General features: G+C 32.5%; 1 protein-coding gene across 2 annotated transcripts in view; it reads right to left on the reverse strand.

The window, feature by feature from the left end:
- Nucleotides 1–8,535: 8,535 nt before the first annotated feature.
- The window catches only part of LOC143233412 (upstream stimulatory factor-like), a 39,598-nt gene continuing 25,319 nt past the window's right edge, over nucleotides 8,536–22,814 (reverse strand). For both annotated transcript variants that reach the window (XM_076469623.1, XM_076469624.1), the window contains exons 5-8: nucleotides 21,335–21,478; nucleotides 15,207–15,301; nucleotides 10,530–10,789; nucleotides 8,536–9,713 (exon numbers count right to left, since the gene is read on the reverse strand). In XM_076469623.1, coding sequence (XP_076325738.1) covers nucleotides 10,565–10,789; nucleotides 15,207–15,301; nucleotides 21,335–21,478 — 464 coding nt within the window. In that variant the 3' untranslated portion in view covers nucleotides 8,536–9,713; nucleotides 10,530–10,564. The remainder of the gene's footprint in view (nucleotides 9,714–10,529; nucleotides 10,790–15,206; nucleotides 15,302–21,334; nucleotides 21,479–22,814) is intronic.

The raw sequence follows: 22,814 nt of genomic DNA on the forward strand, positions 1-22,814 counted from the left end.
ATTCATACGGTTTATTGTAAGATTAATCCTTAGTTTGTAATGACATATTCATACGGTTTATTGAAAGATTAATCCTTAGTTTGTAATGACTTATATTCATACGGTTTATTGTAAGATTAATCCTTAGTTTAATACTAGTTTGTAATGACTTATATTCATACGGTTTATTGTAAGATTAATCCTTAGTTTGTAATGACATATTCATACGGTTTATTGAAAGATTAATCCTTAGCTTGTAATGACATATTCATACGGTTTATTGAAAGATTAATCTTTAGTTTGTAATGACATATTCATACGGTTTATTGAAAGATTAATCCTTAGTTTGTAATGACATATTCATACGGTTTATTGAAAGATTAATCCTTAGTTTGTAATGATATATTCATACGGTTTATTGTAAGATTAATCCTTAGTTTGTAATGACATATTCATACGGTTTATTGTAAGATTAATCCTTAGTTTGTAATGACATATTCATACGGTTTATTGAAAGATTAATCCTTAGTTTGTAATGATATATTCATACGGTTTATTGTAAGATTAATCCTTAGTTTAATACTAGTTTGTAATGACTTATATTCATACGGTTTATTGTAAGATTAATCCTTAGTTTGTAATGACACATAAATTTGATAAAAAGTGCACTAGGTCTTCTCAGCTTAGTTCACATAGAAAACTATTGTTATATAATTTCACAGCGTAAAATGTGTCTGAACCACTCAAATATATTTCAACAATATCTGTGTAATGTCTCAACCATCTTGATAAGACCTGATAATGGGTGTGGAACCTTGTTAGCACTAGATTTAGCACATATGTCCTAGTTCCTCTATTATTAAATATTTTTCTTTACGTTCACTCACAGTTTGTTAGTATTGCTTCTCCAAAAATAAGATTTTTTCATGTGTTAAGTTTTAAGTTCCATAAACAATGAGCTAATGTTTTTCTGCCATGTTTACTGTTACTGTCATAACTGAATGCGAATTGTGGTTTTCGTACAACCAGTTTTATTCTGTGTGATTTGTTTGTTTGCTGTTTTTTTTTTTTTTTAATTTCGCGTAAAGCTACACGAGGACTATCTGCGCTAGCCGTTTCTAATTTACCAGTGTAAGACTAGAGGGAAGGCAGGTAGTCATCACCACCCACTGCCAACTATTGGGCCTCTCTTTTACCAACGATAGTGGGATTGATCGTCACATTATAACGCCCACACGGCTAAAAATACGAGTATGTTTGGTGTGACGGGGATTCGAACCCACGAATTACGAGTCAAGTGCTTTAACCACCTGGCCATGCCGGGCCCTATGTGATTTACGTTATTATACTAATTAAATTTGTGTAATGTACGTTATTATACGATATATTCATTTGATATTAGCATGTTCATAACTTTAAAATATTTACTTAATATATCAAATATGTTGCCTTAAATATTATTTACTTACAGTAAAATGAAAAAAAAAACTGTCTAATAAATTTGATTTTATAAAACGTTCTTACCCTGACTTAGAACATTACTATTTATATTTTAAAAAAACGTAAAAAAAACCTACGTTCGATTCGAAGAAACTGTGACAGAAAATGAGTTTTTTACTCGTGAACCCACGAATCATAAAAAATCGAAGTATAGAAGATACTGAAAAGGTTAACGTTGATGAATCTCATAAATCATTCTCACTGATCGATACCGTCCTGGGATCTTATGAAAGTTTTATAATAGTTATTGATAAATACAATAGCTCCAGTCGTGCCTTGAACCAGAATTTCTCTATGATTTTTTCTGGGTTGATAAAACTACAGTACTGTAAGGTAGAACCACGCTTTATAGTGCTTACACTTAAGATTCTGTGATACAGTTTGTTTATTATCAAAGCTACTGTTATACAGACGTTTACGTACTGCTTTCTCAAAAAACAAACAAGGCTTAACTCCTAAACTTAAATTTACATAATGAGCATCGAATATGGCTGCACATCAACCAGAAATATAAACAAAAATAATAAAAAAAAAACACGGGATTAGAAATGTTATTAAATTATGACACTAGAATTATCAGATAACCATTCGATTAACGAGATTTTGAAATGTTATTTAAATAAATGTACGTAATATCAAAATAGATTTATAAAGCAATATCCACATGTATTATCCTACCGATATTTCTTTTCCCATAAAATATGGGTGGAATGTTTGCAAATCATAGTTACTGCTGCGAGAAACAAAACAAAAGGTGTCATATCAGCTGATGTCGTCCAAAACTTTAGAATATAACAGTTTTCACGAAGGATGAACAACAACAATAAGGTACCTTGTTCTTTTCACTGTAACTTCTGTCTTTGATGGTTTAGTAAATCTGATATCACTGAGCAGACATCAACCAAATAAAGTTATAAGAAATACTTTTTGTTTTTGAATTTCGCACAAAGCTACTCGAGGACTATCTGTGCTAGCCGTCCCTAATTTAGCAATGTAAGACTAGAGGGAAGGCAGATAGTTATCACCACTCATCGCCAACTCTTGGGCTACTCTTTTACCAACGAATAGTGGGATTGACCGTTACATTATAACGCCCCCACGGCTGAAAGGGCGAGCATGTTTGGCGCGACGGGGATGCTAACCCGCGACCCTCAGATTACGAGTCGCACGCCTTAACACGCTTGGCTAATAAGAAATAGTTTAAGGACAATTTCTATTATTTCATCTCGCGGAATGTCCTAGATGTCATGAGCACGTTTAACAACACTTGATGTTGTTTCATCTTGCAGAATGTCCGAGATGTTAAGAGCATGTTTAAGAGCACTTGTTGTTTCATCTAACGGAATGTCCTAGATGTCATGAACATATTAAAAACTATTCTTGTATCTTAAATCAAGATCACCATGTAATGACTCAAAAGTGACCTTGCTTTGGAAGACCTTTCATCCACAAAATACTATGTTTCGGTAGTTTCATAGTGTTTTTCAAATTAAAATATCGAATTATTAATTTATTCTATGTTTTCTATGAGAAATGAATCAAATGAATTTTCTCTTTTTGAAAGTTTCCAGGAATATATGATAATTCACGTACAACCGACTGACGGTTTTAAAATTAAATAATAGCGACTTAAGAAAGTTCTGAACAATATTCTTAACACGTTGCTTTTCACTCAGGCTGAAAAAAATACTTAAATATCTCGAGCGTATTGCTTCGACTCGCGTTTGTTCCCAGAAAAACAGTGAGTTCACATATACACACAAAAAAATCATTTTATCTAGAGGAAAACATTCAGATGTTAGTTTATACTATTTCGTTATAAAATTCTATGTGATAATTCTGAATCAAACTTTAAAAGATTATTTTCTTTCTACTGTCTGTTCTCGTTAAGATATTGTGGCTTGCATGACACATTACTTCAACATTGAGGGCGATGGAAACAACTTGTGTTATTCATGGCGTCTGGTAGAGAAAAGAAGCCACCTAGAGTTACATAGTGATAATAAAAACATGCATCGGCTTAATGTATATACACGTTTCAGTAAAATGTCAGCGTTAACCTGTAGTTATTACTGTCTGAAACTCTAATTGACCTCAGAGAGTCTAATGTTTAGAAATAAAACACATATCGATTATAAACTTTGCGACATTAAGCCCAATTATTCGAAATTCAGTGTCTACGGATCAGGCCAACCTTCTTTATAGCAGTTCTGTCACAACAGCTAGCAATATTCTGCATACCAATCAAGGTGTGAAGTCTTACAATGGATCACGTTCTTGGTTGGGTTTCGAAAGCTGGTTAAACTAGATCATTTTAACAGAAGGTGGCGATTCATACCATAAGCCAGTCTGTCTCTTTTTACTTCGTAGAAAACAAAGTTTGATTGTTGTTAAATACAAAACTTCCCTTCCCGCCAGGACATACAATGCGAAAATGCAGTGAACACAGCAGATAGGTGAATGTAGCCTTTCTCTAACGCAAACAAAACAGCACACAGCTACCATATCAACTATCTCTTCTTTGTCCCCAACGGGTATCGAATCTTGTTCTTTAGAGTCGTTAACCTGCAGACTTATTACTAAGTCGCTGGGCATACGGGAACCTAAGCTGAAACTTTAGCATCTTTAAAACATGCTAACTATATATAAACAAGTTTAGTACTTAACTGAACCCATTTCAACACTTTCTTAAACAGAAGATTCATTAAGAGATGATGCAACCTTATTGGAATACACGAAACCTGGGAAACATTTACATAATGCCATTTTACAGTGACGTATAAGGATGCGATTTTTACATGTTCAATATGACCGTTTCTTCTTTCTACGGTCTGGCCACATGGTTTCAGAGAAGAGGCTGTCCGTTCACTTAAAGAAAGGCCATGTTGGACAATCAAAACCTTGTAACTTGTGAGTCCGTATATTTACTGATGTTCTGCATGGAGGAAGGGTGCATTCAAAATCAAACTACCGTGTGTGCTTTTTACATTTGAAACATTTTTTTCTAAGTTTATTTTGAAGATATTCATGTTACTCCCAGCTATTTTCGAACACATGGAATGTTCAGTGCACAGGGAAAACATCCTAAGTATAAAAACCACACTGTGTGTCTAATGTTTTCTCAACCCAAACGAGCCGTTTTTGCATATAAGATATGTTATTCATTTTTAATACCTTGTCATAGCAACACGAGTTTCGTTTGAAGTTATTACTTTTGTTACGAGCCTTTTTACAAACGGATAATTCTCAATAAAGTTGTATTAACACTCTCAAAACATTAGTAAAAATAATTATTGAGAAAAGTAACAAATTAACATCAGTGTCGTCTTCACCGGTGAAGTATGTTATCCAACGCGTCGTACAGAACTTGTAAATGTATGTCCCATGATAATACCATTTGTTAAGGAGTGTTTTAAAACGGAAATCTCAAATCCTTGTAAGTGTAATACGTATAAAATATTGTTTGTTTCTTTACTGTATGAAGAAATTTGTCGGGAAACACTTATACCAGAAGTACCAACGTAAATAGATTTAGGTCTGGATACCGCTGGAATAAACTGTAAACATTCGCAATAAACTAGCGACATCTGTGAAACAATAACGGAGGTAGAATAGAAAAACCAGAATAAGTCGTGAAAAATATCTGTAGAAACTGTGGAGAGAGGAGTTGAATCGAAACCTATGACGTCAAAAATAAACACACGCTAAACATGTACTGTACAACTGTTATAACACATGTTAAACATGTACTGTACAACTGTTATAACACATGTTAAACATATACTGTACAACTGTTATAACACATGCTAAACATTTACTGTACAACTATTATAACAAATGCTAAACATATACTATACAACTGTTATAACAAATGCTAAACATATACTATACAACTGTTATGACAAATGTTAAACATGTACTGTGCAACTGTTATTACAAATGTTAAACATGTACTGTACAACAGTTATGACAAATGTTAAACATGTACTGTGCAACTGTTATTACAAATGTTAAACATGTACTGTACAACTGTTATGACAAATGTTAAACATGTACTGTACAACTGTTATGACAAATGTTAAACATGTACTGTACAACAGTTATGACAAATGTTAAACATGTACTGTGCAACTGTTATTACAAATGTTAAACATGTACTGTACAACTGTTATGACAAATGTTAAACATGTACTGTACAACTGTTATGACAAATGTCAAACATGTACTGTAGAACTGTTATGACAAATGTTAAACATTTACTGTACAACTGTTATGACAAATGTTAAACATTTACTGTACAACTGTTATGACAAATGTTAAACATATACTGTACAACTGTTAAGACAAATGTTAAACATATACTGTACAACTGTTATGACAAATGTTAAACATGTACTGTACAACTGTTATGACAAATGTTAAACATGTACTGTACAACTGTTATGAGAAATGTTAAACATGTACTGTACAACTGTTATGACAAATGTTAAACATGTACTGTACAACTGTTATGACAAATGTTAAACATGTACTGTACAACTGTTATGACAAATGTTAAACATATACTGTACAACTGTTATGACAAATGTTAAACATGTACTGTACAACTGTTATGACAAATGTTAAACATATACTGTACAACTGTTATGACAAATGTTAAACATGTACTGTACAACTGTTATGACAAATGTTAAACATGTACTGTACAACTGTTATGACAAATGTTAAACATATACTGTACAACTGTTATGACAAATGTTAAACATGTACTGTACAACTGTTATGACAAATGTTAAACATGTACTGTACAACTGTTATGACAAATGTTAAACATGTACTGTACAACTGTTATGACAAATGTTAAACATGTACTGTACAACTGTTATAACAAATGTTAAACATGTACTGTACAACTGTTATGACAAATGTTAAACATATACTGTACAACTGTTATGACAAATGTTAAACATATACTGTACAACTGTTATGACAAATGTTAAACATGTACTGTACAACTGTTATGACAAATGTTAAACATGTACTGTACAACTGTTATAACAAATGTTAAACATATACTGTACAACTGTTATGACAAATGTTAAACATATACTGTACAACTGTTATGACAAATGTTAAACATGTACTGTACAACTGTTATGACAAATGTTAAACATGTACTGTGCAACTGTTATTACAAATGTTAAACATGTACTGTACAACTGTTATGACAAATGTTAAACATGTACTGTACAACTGTTATGACAAATGTTAAACATGTACTGTAGAACTGTTATGACAAATGTTAAACATATACTGTAGAACTGTTATGACAAATGTTAAACATATACTGTAGAACTGTTATGACAAATGTTAAACATATACTGTACAACTGTTATGACAAATGTTAAACATTTACTGTACAACTGTTATGACAAATGTTAAACATATACTGTACAACTGTTATGACAAATGTTAAACATGTACTGTACAACTGTTATGACAAATGTTAAACATGTACTGTACAACTGTTATGACAAATGTTAAACATGTACTGTACAACTGTTATGACAAATGTTAAACATGTACTGTACAACTGTTATGACAAATGTTAAACATGTACTGTACAACTGTTATGACAAATGTTAAACATGTACTGTACAACTGTTATGACAAATGTTAAACATGTACTGTACAACTGTTATGACAAATGTTAAACATGTACTGTACAACTGTTATGACAAATGTTAAACATGTACTGTACAACTGTTATGACAAATGTTAAACATGTACTGTACAACTGTTATGACAAATGTTAAACATGTACTGTACAACTGTTATGACAAATGTTAAACATGTACTGTACAACTGTTATGACAAATGTTAAACATGTACTGTACAACTGTTATAACAAATGTTAAACATGTACTGTACAACTGTTATGACAAATGTTAAACATATACTGTACAACTGTTATGACAAATGTTAAACATATACTGTACAACTGTTATGACAAATGTTAAACATGTACTGTACAACTGTTATGACAAATGTTAAACATGTACTGTACAACTGTTATGACAAATGTTAAACATGTACTGTACAACTGTTATAACAAATGTTAAACATATACTGTACAACTGTTATGACAAATGTTAAACATATACTGTACAACTGTTATGACAAATGTTAAACATATACTGTACAACTGTTTTAGACACCGATACCTTTTGTTTGTTATACAAAAAGTTATACAATGAGTTGTCTCTACATAAACTCGTAGTTTAGCGTTAGGAACTTTGATTTACCGCTAAGTAACTACAAGTTGATTGAAGTGAAAATAAGTTGGTTCTTGATGTACAGATTTGTTGTTGTTTGAAAAATTGCAAGCAAAACTACTCATAGACTAGAGAGAAAACAAAAATTCGTGGGATTGAATGTTACGTTGTAATGCCCTCATGGCTGAAGTGGCGAGCATATTCTGGATGGAGATTCCGCTACCGTCACATTGACCAACAGGCCCGAGGGACAGTAAAAACAAAAAAGGAATTGGTTACAAAAATTAATTGCTGGATTAGAATCACTGGTGGAACATGAGAGCATGGAACAGATTTGTCTTGGAACATCGCTTGTTTCACAAACTTCACTGCTCTTACAGAAGTGGTGTTTTTTTGCTAAGTGTTTACTGTGAGCATTAGATATTTGAAAAAAACTTGACAATAAACAAGTAACTATAAGTTAGAGGATCCTATGACAACACACAAACATTTATATTTAAAATAACCAATAAAAATTATGATAACAGATTATATCCATTAATCAAAATAATAGTTACCATGAAAATCATAATTAAACGACAGCTATGTTTATCTTACTGAATACGTAATAATGGATCTAATGATGTAATAATGCATCTAATGACACTACTCGTACACTTTTAAAGTGTTTTTAAGTTAGGTTTAAGTAAGTTTTATATACTTCACCAAGAATTATTTGAAAATATATTTATTTTTCTAAATTCGTTTTAGTGTTGTTTAAACACATGTACCAAAAAACACATTTATTATTCTTTCTCTGTTTTTATTTTATCCAAAGCAAAATGTTCAATTCTGTACACATACATATATATTGGTTATCTGTATACACCACTCTTGTCTGAATATACTTAAAATACAAGCATACTCTTATTTTAATTAGTGTAAAAAAGTGTAACATTTCCTTGATTCAATCTAATTATGGATATGAAACGTCCTATAAACTGTATGTACTAAAGTTTTCATCATTACAAGTACAGAGCTTATGGAAAGTAAGTTACAACATGACTAATAGAGTGAACTAAAGCTGTTATTAGGGTTAAGTTTCGTTGTAATGGTTTGTGAGACAATTAAGCTGTCCAACACTTTTCTGTGTCTGCTAGCGATCTGATGTTAATATTTGGGAACTAAAACTGCCAGTATGTTTATCTTATTCCAGAATCTTTGATAATAAATCACTCTTCAACCTGTACATGGAATACATTACAAAAAAACAAACAACATATGAACTCTGGAATAAAATATTCGGTTTCACATTCTGTTGGTATCAGGAAATAATTATATAAATCCAAATTAAATCTGTTTCACAAGTGTTCAAAATAAATCGTTTCTGTCTGCAACCAGGTATTACTCGTTGATGTGTAAGGTCGTTTAGTATATTTTCAGTTTTTTTTTAAATATCTACTGAAAAAATCGAAATTAATGTGTTAAAAGTAATTTGATAAACAAATCTGGTGTCACTAGAAAAATCAAACAATGCAATTGAAATCTTTCTATATCTACTTACCTGTACTTTATTTGTACCTATAACCTCATAATGGTTTAACCAGTCTCACCTTAGTTTAAAACGAATGCGTCTTAGCACACTTTCCGTCATTCCAAACAAACACAGAATAGTTTCATAACTGTTATTTGCTACATAAAGTAATATTTGTTACTTGTTACACAAGTTTCATTTAAAATATTTACATTCTTACTCCAAGCAGTAATAATAACAATAATTTTATAACGTAAACTAAAGGTGTTTCATCTGACCTTTTTCATCCACTGACATACATTTTAAACAAGTGATAAACAAGTCAAACCAACACTAGTGGTGCTTCTTTGTTTTTCTGGTTAAAAAACTTCAAAGATGCTGGAATACAAGTTTTTCTTTTGAAGTAAGAAACCTTCAACAAGTCAAATTCAGGCATTATATACAGCCTGAAAAACAAAAAAAATCCCTTGGTTACTGTGTGCTCAGAATTTTAATGTATAATACAAATATATTTAGTGATATAATAACAATCTAAGCTATGATTACTTCTTCATCTGAACTTTTACAGACTGACCAATAATTTCCCTAAATAGGTCCCAAAAGTCATTTGATTTAACCACTCACACCACAAAACAGTAGTGTGTTGCCTTTCAGTCAGACCGTACATGCTAAAATGAAACTATAAGATGGATCCTTAACATTGCAACTTACGCTGCCATGTTGACAGTAAAACATGCACATGCCATAAATCATCACAATAATTACGTACTCTGTAGGCTACAACTCAGCATGACACATGAGCTTCAAAAGCAAGAAATAAAAATATTTGTTACTCTTAATTTTGGTTACAATTACTCTTGAAACAGAAGAAATTCATGATTTAGTCTATATTGTAGCCTAGGATACATACACCTAAAACACAAACATTACCAACAGCTACCTCATAACAGTTTCTCCATTTCTTTAAACCAAGAGACATAATGTCTGTGATGTTCAGTTAATAAACCTTCAGATATAACAACAAAAATTAATTACATTATTGTTTTAGTTTACTTTGATAATGTTAGAGAGGAATGTTAGTTAACAGTAATAAAACGATTACCTGAATACTAATACATAAGCTCTATATGACAAACGATTACCTGAATACTAATACATAAGCTCTATACGACAAACGATTACCTGAATACTAATACATAAGCTCTATACGACAAACGATTACCTGAATACTAATACATAAGCTCTATACGACAAACGATTACCTGAATACTAATACATAAGTTCTATACGACATCAGCTATGAAGCATTTGTTCTCAGATGATCAGATACAGTGATCCCTTGTTGTTGCAGATGTGCTCGGAACATCTGATTTTCATTCTTCAAGTCTTCACACTGTTGCCTCAGTAACTGTACATTCAATGACAGTTGCTCATTCTCTTTTAATATATCAGGTAATCTGACGTTGGTACTTCTCAGTTCCTGGATGTAGTCGCAAGTCTTGGCAAGGATCCCTCCTTTACTCTGTTTTAAACCGAGAGTAAACAAAGATAACATCTTTATGTTTGACTACAAGTTAGAACATCATAAAACCCAAGTTATCTTTAAGTAATTTCATCCATGACAAATACATAACAAAGGTTTTCTTTATCAATAACCACTCTACGTGCATATCTCGTCTGAGAATAAGTTAGACACAGCTATGGGGAAGATTGCTCTAATATAAAAGAGAAAAACCAACACAAAAACAGACTCATAGGAGAAATTGGAAATTAAAGACTGAGAAGTCTTGGGGTGGACGTTCTGGGTTTACAAAGGTTTACGGCATTAAACAATTTTACGTTGGGAAAGCAAGACCAATTATCATTCATGTACCAATTTTTAACATGTATGAACATTTGGCTTTCCGCAAAAAGAAAAGCACTGTGGCTTGATGTCATGGTGTAAGTTTATCAGAAACAATTGGTACATAATGTAAGATGATTCGATGTCTTGGTGTAAGTTTATCAAAAACAATTGGTACATAATGTAAGATGATTTGATGTCTTGGCATAAGTTTATCAGAAACAATTGGTACATAATGTAAGATGATTTGATGTCTTGGCATAAGTTTATCAGAAACAACTGGTAGATAATGTAAGGTAGCTTGATGTCTTGATACAAGTTTATGAGAACAACTGGTAGATAATGTAAGATGTTAAAACAGACACTGATCTCTCAAATAATGCTGATCTTCACAGAGTGGTAAACAAGCCACACGTGATCTTCACACAGTAGTAACTAGTTCATATGATATTTTTCACAGTGGTAAACAAGCCACACATGATTTTGACACAGCAGTAACTAGTTCATATGATATTTTTCACAGTGGTAAATAAGTCACACATGATCTTGACACAGCAGTAACTAGTTCATATGATATTTTTCACTGTGGTAAACAAGCCACACATGATCTTGACACAGCAGTAACTAGTTCATATGGTATTTTTCACAGTGGTAAACAAGTCACACATGATCTTGACACAGTAGTAACTAGTTCATATGATATTTTTCACAATGGTAAACAAGCTACACATGATCTTGACACAGTAGTAACTAGTTCATATATTTTCACAGTGGTAAACAAGCTACACATGAACTTGACACAGTAGTAACTAGTTCATGATATTTTTCACAATGGTAAACAAGCCACACATGATCTTGACACAGCAGTAACTAGTTCATATGATATTTTTCACAGTGTCACACATGATCTTGACACAGCAGTAACTAGTTCATATGATATTTTTCACAGTGGTAAACAAGTCACATAAGGCAGTTCTTCATTGCCAACACTGAAAATAATTGATCTTTAGAGTTTATGTGAATGTTCCACCCACGAGTCAAACAAGGATATTACCTCTTTACAAAAATCATGTGTTTAGCTTTAATCAGAATATATTGACAGTTTTTTTGTTCTTATCTACAAAAGTACACTTATTTATTGGAAAGATTTTAGAAGAGAGCTACTGGAAAGAATCTAGGAATGATTGTGAGGATAGGTTAAGATCTTTTAGTTTTTATTTAATCTTGAGATAAAAAGTAAGATCTGACATTTTTTATCTAATAGGGTGATTAGCTTATAAAACGAGTTGCCACAAAAAATCCTAGAAGCTGGTAGGAATTGATAATTTCATGAAAATTGATTGGGTTTGTTTCTTTTTTTCTAATGCAGAAAGAATCTTGAAGGAATAGTGGTCTCTTTCTATCCATGTTAAACATACGTGTTTTCTTGTTGTTTATTTCTGTACACACCAGTATATTCAGCCTGTATGATTTCTTCTAAAACACAAGCTAAATGAATAGGTTAGAAACTACAAACCTGAGGCATAGTTATCTCAAATTTAGTGATAAAATGCCAGCACAACTGAAAGTGAAGCAAGTTTAATTGCACATACAATTACATGTTTTGGTGCATTACAAGTAGATGTGTGTGGCATTCCTATATATTTCTCTAAATGTTTCTGTAGTGTGCATTTTGTAATATTCAATAATAACCATCTTCTGAAAACCTAAAGTTTAAATAAAACTTTTATTAAACAATCAGAAACTGTTTGGAATCCACATCTATACAGAATTATTAGAAATGTTTATAAGCTAGACCTAACTACAATATTTATAATTGGGTGTGTGATGATAGTTAGTTATTAAATGTTGCAATTCAGTGTCATGCTGGTAACCAAGTAGTTTCTAAATCTGACTCAGAACTACACTGAAGGGGCCAGTGTATCATATTAACAGTCTCTGAAAAACACTGAAGCTGCAGTGTGAGGTTCAGATTAATGTTAGTCTGTTTTTTGTTTGTAATTGAGCACAAAGTTTCACAATGGGCTATCCACGTTCTGCCCACCGTGGGCATTGAAACCTGAATTTTAGCACTAAGTCTACAGGCATACTGCTGTGGCACTGGGGGGTAACACTATTTTTATCACCAGAAAATCACATTTTTTTCCATTGTTTTCAATTTTAATTTTAAAGTAATACATTTAAAGAGATTTTGACCTCAAGATCATGTGAGTAAATGTTACTATGTAATCACGAAGTGAAACCTGCAGTTCCATGTGAGTGATCTGAAAGAAATAGTTCAATAGGGATGGCACACTTGATAACTATATAAAGTAATAACAACAAATACTGCCTTCATCTGACATCTCTGTTTAACAGAACAGAATATACATACAAATTTAAGCTGTTTAACAGCAAGTACATTTTCTTTACAAGAGAAGATGTTAACAATACATACACACACACATGTACAATTTCAGCATTGTCTTTATTCCTTTTCGTTGTGATTGACAAATATTAAAAGTCCTATATACATATATACACATACACATGGTCTTGTTTAGTACAATCACATCTGGCCTTGTTTGGTATGATCACAATACACTGATGTGTACACACATACATACATCTAGCCTTGTTTAGTATGATCACAATACACTGACATGTATATACACACCTGGCCTTGTTTGGTATGATCACAATACACTGACATGTATATACACACCTGGCCTTGTTTGGTATGATCACAATACACTGACATGTATATACACACCTGGCCTTGTTTGGTATGATCACAATACACTGACATGTATATACACACCTGGCCTTGTTTGGTATGATCACAATACACTGACATGTATATACACACCTGGCCTTGTTTGGTATGATCACAATACACTGACATGTATATACACACATGGTCTTGTTTGGTATGATCACAATACACTGACATGTATATACACACCTGGCCTTGTTTGGTATGATCACAATACACTGACATGTATATACACACCTGGCCTTGTTTGGTATGATCACAATACACTGACATGTATATACACACATGGTCTTGTTTGGTATGATCACAATACACTGACATGTATATACACACCTGGCCTTGTTTGGTATGATCACAATACACTGACATGTATATACACACCTGGCCTTGTTTGGTATGATCACAATACACTGACATGTATATACACACATGGTCTTGTTTGGTATGATCACAATACACTGACATGTATATACACACATGGTCTTGTTTGGTATGATCACAATACACTGACATGTATATACACACATGGTCTTGTTTGGTATGATCACAATACACTGACATGTATATACACACCTGGCCTTGTTTGGTATGATCACAATACACTGACATGTATATACACACCTGGCCTTGTTTGGTATGATCACAATACACTGACATGTATATACACACCTGGCCTTGTTTGGTATGATCACAATACACTGACATGTATATACACACCTGGCCTTGTTTGGTATGATCACAATACACTGACATGTATATACACACCTGGCCTTGTTTGGTATGATCACAATACACTGACATGTATATACACACATGGTCTTGTTTGGTATGATCACAATACACTGACATGTATATACACACATGGTCTTGTTTGGTATGATCACAATACACTGACATGTATATACACACATGGTCTTGTTTGGTATGATCACAATACACTGACATGTATATACACACATGGTCTTGTTTGGTATGATCACAATACACTGACATGTATATACACACCTGGCCTTGTTTGGTATGATCACAATACACTGACATGTATATACACACATGGTCTTGTTTGGTATGATCACAATACACTGACATGTATATACACACATGGTCTTGTTTGGTATGATCACAATACACTGACATGTATATACACACCTGGCCTTGTTTGGTATGATCACAATACACTGACATGTATATACACACATGGTCTTGTTTGGTATGATCACAATACACTGACATGTATATACACACATGGTCTTGTTTGGTATGATCACAATACACTGACATGTATATACACACCTGGCCTTGTTTGGTATGATCACAATACACTGACATGTATATACACACCTGGCCTTGTTTGGTATGATCCACTGTACAGTTAGGCACAACTTTTGACAACTTCATTATCCAGGTGTTAATTTTATCTCGCCGTCTTCTTTCCACTGTTAATGCATCAAAATAACAATATTTAAACCCATATATCTAACACAGTAAATCAATAGGATACTTATGAAGAAAGTGGTTAGCTTTTTAAAAAAACTTTATCATGCAAGTTAGTTATTACATAAAAAACTTTATCATGCAAGTTAGTTATTACATAAAAAAACTTTATCATGCAAGTTAGTTATTACATAAAAAACTTTATCATGCAAGTTAGTTATTACATAAAAAAAAACTTTATCATGCAAGTTAGTTATTACATAAAAAAACTTTATTATACAAGTTGGTTATTATATAAAAATTTTATCATGCAAGTTAGTTATTACATAAAAACTTTATCATGCAAGTTAGTTATTACATAAAAACTTTATCATGCAAGTTAGTTATTACATAAAAAAACTTTATCATGCAAGTTAGTTATTAGATAAAAAACTTTATCATGCAAGTTAGTTATTACATAAAAAAACTTTATCATGCAAGTTAGTTATTACATAAAAAACTTAATCATGCAAGTTAGTTATTACATAAAAAACTTAATCATGCAAGTTAGTTATTACATAAAAACTTTATCATGCAAGTTAGTTATTACATAAAAAACTTTATCATGCAAGTTAGTTATTACATAAAAAACTTTATCATGCAAGTTAGTTATTACATAAAAAAAACTTTATCATGCAAGTTAGTTATTACATAAAAAAACTTTATTATACAAGTTGGTTATTATATAAAAACTTTATCATGCAAGTTAGTTATTACATAAAAACTTTATCATGCAAGTTAGTTATTACATAAAACTTTATCATGCAAGTTAGTTATTACATAAAAAACTTTATCATGCAAGTTAGTTATTACATAAAAACTTTATCATGCAAGTTAGTTATTACATAAAAAACTTTATCATGCAAGTTAGTTATTACATAAAAAAACTTTATCATGCAAGTTAGTTATTACATAAAAACTTTATCTTGCAAGTTAGTTATTACATAAAAAACTTTATCATGCAAGTTAGTTATTACATAAAACTTAATCATGCAAGTTAGTTATTACATAAAAACTTTATCATGCAAGTTAGTTATTACATAAAAAACTTTATCATGCAAGTTAGTTATTACATAAAAAACTTTATCATGCAAGTTAGTTATTACATAAAAACTATCATGCAAGTTAGTTATTACATAAAAAAACTTTATCATGCAAGTTAGTTATTACATAAAAAACTTTATCATGCAAGTTAGTTATTACATAAAAAACTTTATCATGCAAGTTAGTTATTACATAAAACTTTATCTTGCAAGTTAGTTATTACATAAAAACTTTATCATGCAAGTTAGTTATTACATAAAAAAACTTTATCATGCAAGTTAGTTATTACATAAAAACTTTATCTTGCAAGTTAGTTATTACATAAAAAACTTTATCATGCAAGTTAGTTATTACATAAAAAACTATTGGTGAAAGTTTCTTTTCCTTTACTCTCTGAAACCACTTCTGTAGAAAATTATAATTTTTGTCTGTGAACATGTGTAAAAATAATTTAAAAGTGACACTTAAGATACACTGCTATGTCACAGGGGGTGGGGATGACACTTAAGATACACTGCTATGTCACAGGGGGTGAGGATGACACTTAAGATACACTGCTATGTCACAGGGGGTGGGGATCTATTTTGAGTTTGAACAGTTCATTAATAATGTTACTAAAAACAACATTACTTGAACTTTATTGTATTATTCTAATAGAATTAAAGATAGCAGAACTCTTGATGATAAGAAATCCACTTGAAATAAAAATGTATCTCAGAATGGCTGGAATGGATATTAACACTTACTGATAAGGAGAGAACAACATTTTGACCTTCCTAGGTCATCCTCAGGTTAAGGTTTTATATAATGTTACTCTCTCCATATCAACAAGTGTTAACACCCATACCAGCCATTCTGAGATACAATCTACAGAACTTTTTATACTCAGAAAGATTTAATAAAATAATTATTTAACATTTTCTGAAACATTTCATTCCTAGTCTCTCTATGATTTATAACTTTGATGGTTTTTTTCTTAGTTTGTAGACTTCAATTCCAAGCTCATTAGAAGACACAATGATTTCTTATGACACTCACATAGAGTATTGAATGTATATTCTTATGACACTCACATAGAGTATTGAATGTATATTCTTATGACACTCACATAGAGTATTGAATGTATATCATGGCAGTATTTAATAAAGTTGAAAATATTTTGCTTTCAACTTCACTTACATAGATTAAAGATTTGATACCTTTCTTACAGAAGTTACAGCTGACAGTTAGAAGTGTTCCATTTTATTTGTAATCACTGATAACCTCTTTCAATAAACACCTTTTAAAGTGAACCACATATCCTTAAACAGCAGGAATGTTGTAGCTACAGCTCAACAGAAACGTAGAAAATTTCTCAAAGATCTTTATCCAAAATCTATGGTGCTTGTAATGCATTTCTTGAAAACAATGCGATCCTTAAAAACAATCAGATTCATCAATAACCACTTTTTAAAATGGAGAAAAAGATTCCTTAGCTTTATTATTCAACATTGTAAACACTTCTTAAGCTTTCAATAATCAATCATTTGCATTCAGTTCTTCATTATTTGGAAAATGCAAATATCTAAGATTTGCTGAAAAACTATATGCAGAAAGTTTAGTATGTTAGTCTATCAGTTACAGTTAAATATCACACTTGGTTAAGCACTGTAAAACTGGCTATCATCACTTCAGCAGATCAAACACACGTACAGTTGATACTATGGAGAATGGACATCCCATCTCTTTTGTCTTGAATGACAGCTGCTGTGGCATCCTCTGTCCACTTCCAGAGGGCATTACCTTCTCATGGAACTCAAGTGGAGAAACTCAAAGGAATAATGAGTTACTGTACGATCCCAAGTGGCAAAACAAACACGAAGGAATATTAGGGTAACGTACGCTACACACTTGTAACGTACGCTACACACTTACACGTACGCTTTGTAACAAAGACTAACTCACCTGTTTTGGTTTCCAAGTGGCAAACAAACACGAAGGAATATTAGGGTAACGTACGCTACACACTTACACGTACGCTTTGTAACAAAGACTAACTCACCTGTTTTGGTTTCCAAGTGGCAAACAAACACGAAGGAATATTAGGGTAACGTACGCTACACACTTACACGTACACTTTGTAACAAAGACTAACTCACCTGTTTTGGTTTCCATGGGGCATTAACAATTGCAACCAAAGGCTAGTGAAGTCCTTATGCTAAAGAGACAAGAGTATGATATTAATAAATTTTCCATAACACACTGAGATCTGTCCATATCTTGGCAGTAAGACATCATCTAGCAAGTATTGAAGCCAGGATATCAAATTTGGTGAGATATAGCACAAAAGTTCATTTCTGAAGTATTTGGCAATTCTACAGCACACAACACTTCAAGATCCAGACTGTCCACTGAGCTCGAGCAAGATCTGATAAGCATGCTTTATCACATGGAATAAAATACCTCTCCAAGCCATCCTGAAGGATTCAGTATAAGTGACATTATAATGAACAGCTGACTTGACATACAAAATATTTTTTGAAATGAAAACTGTGATTAGAAATCGTAGGTAAAAAAATGGTTTTTCTTTTAACCAAAGTTTCAGGCATGACCTGAGTACAACTATATAAAACATCACAAAAAATAAGGTGCATGTGAGACATGAAGAGAATATTGGAAGAAGCCAATAACTCACAATTACAAAACTAAAACATGAAGAATTAATTATATGTTTTGAGGAGTTGGAGGAAGATAAAACTTATTATGTCTAACAGGCTGTTCAATGTATGAGCTATTCAGAAACAGGCTGTTCAATGTATGAGCTATGTCTAACAGGCTGTTCAATGTATGAGCTATGTCTAACAGGCTGTTCAATGTATGAGCTATTCAGAAACAGGTTTTGGTTTCTTGGAGAAAGAACCTAATAACAGCCAGCCTTGGAGCTGCAGAAGAGGAATGTTCAGGTTGATGAAGATGATGATTATCTGTGACAAAGATGGAGCATTACGGGAAACAATGGTTGAAATGGTCAAAGTGAGGAAAACCTGGCACCTTTCATAACGATTTTCAACAGACACACTAGAGAAAAAAGTGAAGACAAAAATAGATAAAGTGCAGAGTTTCTCTCCAGAACATCCAGAGTCATAATCTGAATGTGGAAACTAGAAGAGTGGAAAAAGATGGTTATGCAATGTAACAAATGCATCCATCTTTGGATGATACGAACATTGAAACAGTCACTGATAAACCACAGAGTGAAACGTCAGTGAATTCTGACAAAGAGTCTGACAAAAATATTCATCAAATCAGAAACTTGACAGGCTTGAAAATGAAGTCAGAGTAGTAGAGAAGATATAAAAGAACAAAGACATAAGAACTACCCTGGTTTTTGAAGTAAGCCACTTCTGTGACATAACACAGAATAATGGTGTATGAAAGGCAGAAACTTCTGACAAGCTTATTAAACAGTCCAGTTATAACATGCAGATGTGATTTATCTTGAGTGAGGAGCCTAAAATCTGTGTCAAGACTGATGTTAAAAAAGTTGTCCTAAACTCTGGGTTAAACTAACACTGGAGAGATATGAGTGATAGGAGAAACAGTTATGCTGTGAGACAATGGATTTAAAGTCATGCACTACTGAGAAGCAAGCTTCCATTCAAGATGTGCCTTAAAATTTTCTTCAAATAGTGAAGAGAAACCATTGTCATTAATACAGAAAAAATACCTTGGTAGGAGATGTGAAAGACAGAAGAGTATGAACACAAGACATTGGTTGAACAAACATAGAAGAATGATGAAATTGAGGACATACTCATCTAGTAAAAAGTATCAGATTTTTTTCATACTGCCAGTGATATTCTGGGGCATGCACCATTGAAAGAATATTATTTTGTACCAGAAAATAAAAATGAGAAAACAAGCTATTTTGGATGTTTTTATTTTGTAATATTATTACAAGTCAATCTGATGTAATGATGCACGAACATCTGTGATTAAAAAAACCACTTTCCAAAAGCTTTTGGGTTATTACTTTATTTTCTTTGTCACTACTATAATTTGATTTTAACTTATCATAAAACTGAATTGAAGTGGAACTACAAATATCTTCTTTTCATGGAAACTTTGTACAATAACAAGTTGCAAAGGTATTCACAGTAATGAAGTTCAGATAAAGTAAGGTTTTAAACTTCTAAATTAATGCTAAAACAGTCCCACAACTGCATTTAACTCTCAAGTTTATGTGTGTGTATTCAAGTTGCCTGAACAAAACAACATGAGTACAAATAACTGGTCTGAAACTTCATTTACACAACTTATAGAATCTCCCGAGGTAAATACTGAAAATTTAAGTTAAATGTTCATATTTTTCACATTCTCTGTAACATTACTAACTGTAGCTATTACAATCAACACACACTATACAGTCCATAATACAGTGAAATGTTTAAAATTAAAACAGAACAAATGTACATACTTTTAATTTTTCATGAGACAATTACAACACATATTTTTTTCACACATAATTAACTTTAATAATCTACTTTCCTGTTCTGTAGCATGGGTATTTATTTATTGCAAAACATCAACAGAAGTTCCCAGCTTATATATGCATATAAACAAATTATTAAACCTTTCAAATATGCATCTTAAAATGTAAATAACACACAAGTAAATTATAAAATTAAAACCTAAATACAATGCAACTGTCTAACTAACTAATTTCTAGGTGACAAACTATGCTAATAAGTGGCAACAAAACAGTAACAATGCTAAAAGAGGTTTCAATAGTTCTACATATAATACTTTGCATTTACATTTTAAAAATGACTATGTAAGATCTCGTGATGTGCATAAAAGGGTGTTCATAAGGAAAGAGTTAAAGCTACATAAATTACACAAAAACTGTATTTTATGAACAGTTCATTTACTATATGAAGAAAAATGTTATGGAATATCACATTACAACTCACCCTCATTGTGGGTGGCCTTACGCTGTTCATCCTTCACTGTTCTTGTGACATCTAATTTTGGACTACATTGATGTGTTCTTGGAGCAATAGTTCTTTGGCTCGGTTGCAGCATGTCTTGAGGAGACATCATTATATAAAACTGACCTGCAAGGATATTAAAAAATAAATACTTTACAAGAAGGAAAATTATTACAAACTTATACATAAAGATTTCAAATATATAGTTTTGTGTTCAGTTTTCTAGGGTTATTTTAATCCAAGAGAAACAATCAATAGATTAGAGTACTGAATTACAATGTACAACAACAAAACTACAAAACTTAAATTGGTTCAAGATTGCAAAGACATTAGCTAAACAACCACACACTTGCTGTTGACATGACACACAGTAGTTGGGGCCAGGTAATAACTGTCCTGGACATTCTCCTTAATCCAATGTCTCATCTCACCAAGATTGGAAGAGATCGGTCCAAAGAACTTAGAGTACTTCACAGGCACACAAATAAACACATTTATTACTCTTGTAAGTAAAGATTTAGTGTAATCAAACAAATAAACACATTTATTACTTTTGTAAGTAAAGATTTAGTGTAATAATTTTTAACCTTTTCATGGAAAATCTTCTCACTGATCAGTGTCATATCGAATGCCCCACCTCTTCTCTTCTCACTGATCAGTGTCATATCGAATGTCCCACCTCTTCTCTTCTCACTGATCAGTGTCATATCGAGTGTCCCACCTCTTCTCTTCTCACTGATCAGTGTCATATCGAGTGTCCCACCTCTTCTCTTCTCACTGATCAGTGTCATATCGAATGCCCCACCTCTTCTCTTCTCACTGATCAGTGTCATATCGAGTGCCCCACCTCTTCTCTTCTCACTGATCAGTGTCATATCGAGTGCCCCACCTCTTCTCTTCTCACTGATCAGTGTCATATCGAATGTCCCACCTCTTCTCTTCTCACTGATCAGTGTCATATCGAGTGTCCCACCTCTTCTCTTCTCACTGATCAGTGTCATATCGAGTGTCCCACCTCTTCTCTTCTCACTGATCAGTGTCATATCGAATGCCCCACCTCTCTCTCTTCTCACTGATCAGTGTCATATCGAGTGCCCCACCTCTTCTCTTCTCACTGATCAGTGTCATATCGAGTGTCCCACCTCTTCTCTTCTCACTGATCAGTGTCATATCGAATGCCCCACCTCTTCTCTTCTCACTGATCAGTGTCATATCGAATGCCCCACCTCTTCTCTTCTCACTGATCAGTGTCATATCGAGTGTCCCACCTCTTCTCTTCTCACTGATCAGTGTCATATCGAATGCCCCACCTCTTTCTCTTCTCACTGATCAGTGTCATATCGAATGCCCCACCTCTTCTCTTCTCACTGATCAGTGTCATATCAATGCCCCACCTCTTCTCTTTCACTGATCAGTGTCATATCGAATGCCCCACCTCTTCTCTTCTCACTGATCAGTGTCA

This window comes from Tachypleus tridentatus, chromosome 12, assembly GCF_004210375.1.
Source record: "Tachypleus tridentatus isolate NWPU-2018 chromosome 12, ASM421037v1, whole genome shotgun sequence".
Taxonomy (NCBI): Eukaryota; Metazoa; Arthropoda; class Merostomata; order Xiphosura; family Limulidae; genus Tachypleus; species Tachypleus tridentatus.